Here is a 1,123-nt window from a genome sequence, read left to right on the forward strand (position 1 = left end):
CCTGCTTTCTGATTCTATGAACCCTCTTATACAAAATTAATTTTTTAAAAAATCACACTTCTCTGTGTTTTAAATGAATACTAGCAAAACTATCTATAATTTAAAAATATGAAATCTTGCTGCATTATTGTTGCATTTTATAATATCCCTCTCTTGCAGATGGTCATATGGTGTCCTATTATGGGAAATTGTTAGTTTAGGTAAGTATCTGAATTTCGTAATACATAAATAAACCAATCTGAGTTAGCTTGCTCCATTCACTCAGTTTGTTAAAAATGTATTACTTTGCAACATACTTCTTTTTTTTTCCGTTACATTCTCCTAAATTTTATTTTGCTTCAATATGCCTGAAAATGCAATTGTCACATTTTCAATTCTAAATGAGAAAAACGTAATGGTCATGTTTTTATTGTACTATAAAACCTAGACCATATCTAAATATAAAATCCAGCATATCACATCATACATAGAGAGCTAATCCAATATGTTTTAAGTTTGATGGGCAGCTTTTCCTCAACCTTCCTCAGTTGTAGATCAAAACTTATAATGACTTTTAGGGGAGGGGGCAAACATCTGCTATTCCAAGCATTCTCAAAATAAAATTTTTGAATATTGATCTTCAAATAAAATGTAGAGCTCATTTCTGCACTCACGTCTTTTCATAATGTATACGATTGTGGGAAATTGTTCTTCTTCCTCCCCACATAAGTCTAAACAAAATGCCGGTAGCCTCTGTGATGGCATCGCGACAGTGATACAGTCTCAAACCATTCAGAATGTGTTACACAGCCTTTATGATTTGCCTTGGAGTATACTCCATGGTTTGCTGGCCAGGAGGTGCATACTGACTGAGGTGCACATTGTGCACTGGACTAATAATGAACTCTTGTTTTCTAATTTGGTCCCAACTTTCCTTATTAATTGGGTTTGCGCTAGATACGGATCGGAACTAACCCACACAAGTGTGGAAAATCAAGTGCCTAAGCAACCAAACACCTGCAAAAAGAGCTTGACACATCCATGCTGGATCTTATTAACAGCATTCTAATGAAGTAATAACTTTCCTATTGTCATTAAGAGTATTGCAAAACCAGCTCAAATACAACCATTTGCAGGTCCTCAG

The 1,123-nt window shown here is 34.8% G+C and overlaps 1 protein-coding gene across 1 annotated transcript in view; it reads left to right on the forward strand.

Moving 5' to 3' along the window:
• TEK (TEK tyrosine kinase, endothelial) overlaps positions 1-1,123 on the forward strand; it is a 31,751-nt gene that overhangs the window by 29,328 nt on the left and 1,300 nt on the right. The window contains 1 exon segment of the mRNA XM_010001029.1: positions 160-200. Coding sequence (XP_009999331.1) covers positions 160-200 — 41 coding nt within the window.

The sequence above is a fragment of the Chaetura pelagica genome, unplaced genomic scaffold (genome assembly GCF_000747805.2).
Source record: "Chaetura pelagica isolate M959 unplaced genomic scaffold, ChaPel_1.0 scaffold126, whole genome shotgun sequence".
In the NCBI taxonomy this organism is placed as follows: domain Eukaryota; kingdom Metazoa; phylum Chordata; class Aves; order Apodiformes; family Apodidae; genus Chaetura; species Chaetura pelagica.